Genomic DNA, 3,555 nt, shown 5'->3' on the forward strand with positions numbered 1-3,555 from the left:
GTTGTTGAAAAGTAGAGTCCGCAATCATGTTAATAACTTTAATTGGCCGACTTAACTCTAACGGTCACCGGGCCAGTTAGTTTTTTATTAGCGCCAAAATCTTTAACTGTGTTGAGGTTTCCTAAATGATATAGGATGCAACTAACTTGTTGAATTCTTTTATCATAGGGAAAAAGAATTTGAAAAATTGTATCTTCTATAAGTAAATTTCCTAATCAACCAGGTACTCAATATTCACTTTGCTCGCTCTGTTAGTGGTTTGATTTCTTTCATTGCCCATTTCTTCATCGTTCATTCAGCCCCCCAAAAACAAGAAATGAACATAAAAAATCACGAAAGCAAGCATCATTCATCCATTTTTGATTGAGTTTATTATCATGGGTTTGTTAAGAAACCAAATAAAGGACCGTGTAAGTGTCGAATCAAAGAAATTCAAGGCGCCGCCATCAAGAACTATCAAGAAGAGAAAATTTGACGGAGAGGACCAAGCTGCGTTTCCTTTCATGAAGAAACCTCTAAGAGAACCTCAGCCTCCTAAACAAGGAGGAAAGAGTGCGTCAGCTGTGGAGATCAAGTGCTATGATGCTACACGTACAATGATCCGTGAACGTCTTGTAGAGGCATTTTCTAAAGTTGCTGGCGAGGTTGAAGATATGGAGAAGAAGGAGCAAGTCAGTGCTTGTGACCCTGTTGGGGTAGCCGTTTCGGTTGAATCTGTGCTGTACAAGAACATGGGTCCTTCCAAGGGGGCTAAGGCGGCAGTTCGGTATAGAGCAATCTCGTTCAATGTTAAGGATCCGAAAAATCCTGATTTCAGGAGAAAGCTTCTTCTTGGAGAGGTGAAGCCTGAGACAATGGTCACAATGCTCCCTGAAGAGATGGACAGTGATGAACGACGGAGTCAGAATAAACAAATCATAGAGCATGCTTTAGCCAAGATTCCGGATCACTCTGCTGTTGATGAAAAGGAATCAGAATGTGACGCACAATGATTTTGGTTCGCATCATGTTTTTTAATACTGTATTGTTTGATTTTCAAATATTTTACACTGAGATTATGATACTTTCATTACTTCATTAATACTATTAAATGTCGTCTCATATCGTTCAATTTTTTCCTCCCATAGATGTGCTTGTATTTGAATAAACAAAATTTCATATTGCTTACATTGATACATATAGATTTTTGTTGCCCCAAAATGACCATCTGGGCTAGCTGATGTTGCAGTCATTCACCAGTAAATATTACATTTGAAAAATATAGACTTTTATTTGCAAATAAGCTTATTTCGTAGGCTTGCTTTAATGGATGTATTATAAGAAATTAGGAATGTTGATCAATCCATTTACACTGCTCTGAAAGACTCCAAAACTGCTTCAGCTATGGCTACTCTCTTCTTTACATCTTCATCATGCTTCTTTAATGAGACCCCATTTCGAGTACCCTCTTAGTTGATTGGCTGTAAAACATCTAACTAAATAACAACACTTGTACATTCCAAAAGAAAGAAATATGAATGCACAAACAACTTAATCGTTCATTCATTTTTTATCATAACATATACAAGGATGTTTCTTAATATACAAGAAAAGTCCAGTACTTCTCATAGCTGTCAGTTCGTCCTATGGTTAATGGTAAATTGATCTAAGGGCTTGCTATGTGTAGTCCTTTAAAAATGACAGCTCTCATTTGTCTTGTTACCCTCCTTGAGCTTATCCATGATGATGTAGGGAATTCCTGCTACGTGCTGTGTCATCTGAACAGATCATCAGCAAGTGCTGTCTCATGCCAAGTCATTGACAGATATGAGAGATGTGACGAGTGCTGGGGCAAGGATGCTCATTGAGACCTTTAATCAAACACTTTATTGAATACATCAAACACTTTGTTGAATACATCAAACACCTTCTGCAGTAACATTTCAAGTGAATGTTAACCAACCAAAATCACACATACATTGCATGTCAAAGCTGGCTTTATAGAGTTGCTGTCATGATTACATACAATACACTTCTTAATTATTACTTTTTCGAAATAACGATATTGAGAAATAAAGATTGTGGGAAGTGCGACATCCACGGATTTTCAAGTAGGCTTTGTGCGTACCATCAAACACCAAGATTTATATCTCAAATTTGGATTATTTTGGGGCAAAACTCAAGCTTCACTTGAAACAATTTAGAAAGGTACTTTGAAGATGATTAAGCTCAACCAAGTACTTTAAGTGGAATAATAACAGTTGGTTTCTGAACAACAAGCCGCAGTAGAAACTCAAAATTAGTACCCCATTTGACAGGCGTGTAAGGAGATAAAAAAAAAAAAAGGATAAGAATTTACATTTATGAAGACAAGATAAAGAGTAATGAGAAATAGCTAACCATCAACTTGTGAAGCAAGCAAGCCCCCAAGACCGTGGTCGGGTTGGTAATAGCATCAAGCTTGTACTAGCTGACGCCCGGGTTCGAGTCGTGGGGATAATAAGGAAGAAAAAATAAAAAAATATATTTGGGCTTTGCCCACCCCCTTACTTTAAAAAAAAAAAACTTGTAAAGCAAGCAAAATATATTGCTCAATTTATTTGCATAGTTTACAACTAAAATTTTATGCATAAATTGTTTTCAACCTAGGCAAGTTTGTCTATGAAGCTTATGTATGAGGTTTCAATAAATTCACGCAATAAAATTAGCTAATGTTATGAATGCAGATGCAAAGATCTTGTTTGCGCAAAAATCCAAAATCTTGATCTTATAATTAACGGCTGGCTCGTTTCTTGTATATTTTTTATTTACCGAAAAATAAAAATAAATAATACTGATTAGCCGACTTAACCGCAACGGTCACTAGGCCAGCTAGGGTTTTATTAGCGTGAAACTTCAAAGCTTTAACGGTGTTGAGGTTTCCTAATTGATATATGAAGCCAACTAACTTGTAGAATTCTTCTGTCGCAAGGAAACAATTTTGGAAACAAAAGTGAGTTCTGGAAATCATCATCTCCTATAAATACGTAGTAATTTCCTAACCAAAAAGTATTCAAAACTCACTTTGCTCTCTCTGTTCGTGACTGATTCTTATTACTGCAACTTTCTTCTTCATTCATTAAGCCCCTCTCCAAAAAAACCAACCACAAAAATCAAGAAAGCAAGCATCGTTCGTCCATTTTTGATTGAGTTTATTATCATGGGTTTGTCAAGAAACCAAATTAAGAACCTTGTAAATGTTGAATCAAAGAAATTCAACGCGCCGCCATCAAGAACCATCAAGAAGAGAAAATTTGAAGGAGAGGAACAACCTGCGTTTCCTTTCATGAAGAAACCTCTAAGAGAACCTCAGCCTCCTAAACGAGGAAAGAGTGTGTCTGCTGCGGAGATCAAATGCTCTGATGCTACACGTGCATTGGTCCGTGAACGTCTTCTAGAGGCTTTTACTAAAGTTGCTGGCGAGGTTGAAGATATGGAGAAGAAGGTGCAAGTTAGTGCTTGTGACCCTGTTGGGGTAGCCGTTTCGGTTGAATCTGTGCTGTACAAGAACATGGTCCTTCCAAGGGGGTAAGGCGG

General features: G+C 37.3%; 1 protein-coding gene across 1 annotated transcript; it reads left to right on the forward strand.

The window, feature by feature from the left end:
* The first annotated feature begins 377 nt into the window (after positions 1 to 377).
* LOC112101538 (transcription elongation factor TFIIS-like) lies at positions 378 to 992 on the forward strand. The gene has a single exon (XM_024192194.1). The coding sequence runs from the start codon at positions 378 to 380 to the stop codon at positions 990 to 992; it is 615 nt and encodes a 204-aa protein (XP_024047962.1).
* Positions 993 to 3,555: the final 2,563 nt, after the last annotated feature.

This window comes from Citrus clementina, unplaced genomic scaffold (assembly GCF_000493195.1).
Source record: "Citrus clementina cultivar Clemenules unplaced genomic scaffold, Citrus_clementina_v1.0 scaffold_1137, whole genome shotgun sequence".
In the NCBI taxonomy this organism is placed as follows: Eukaryota; Viridiplantae; Streptophyta; class Magnoliopsida; order Sapindales; family Rutaceae; genus Citrus; species Citrus x clementina.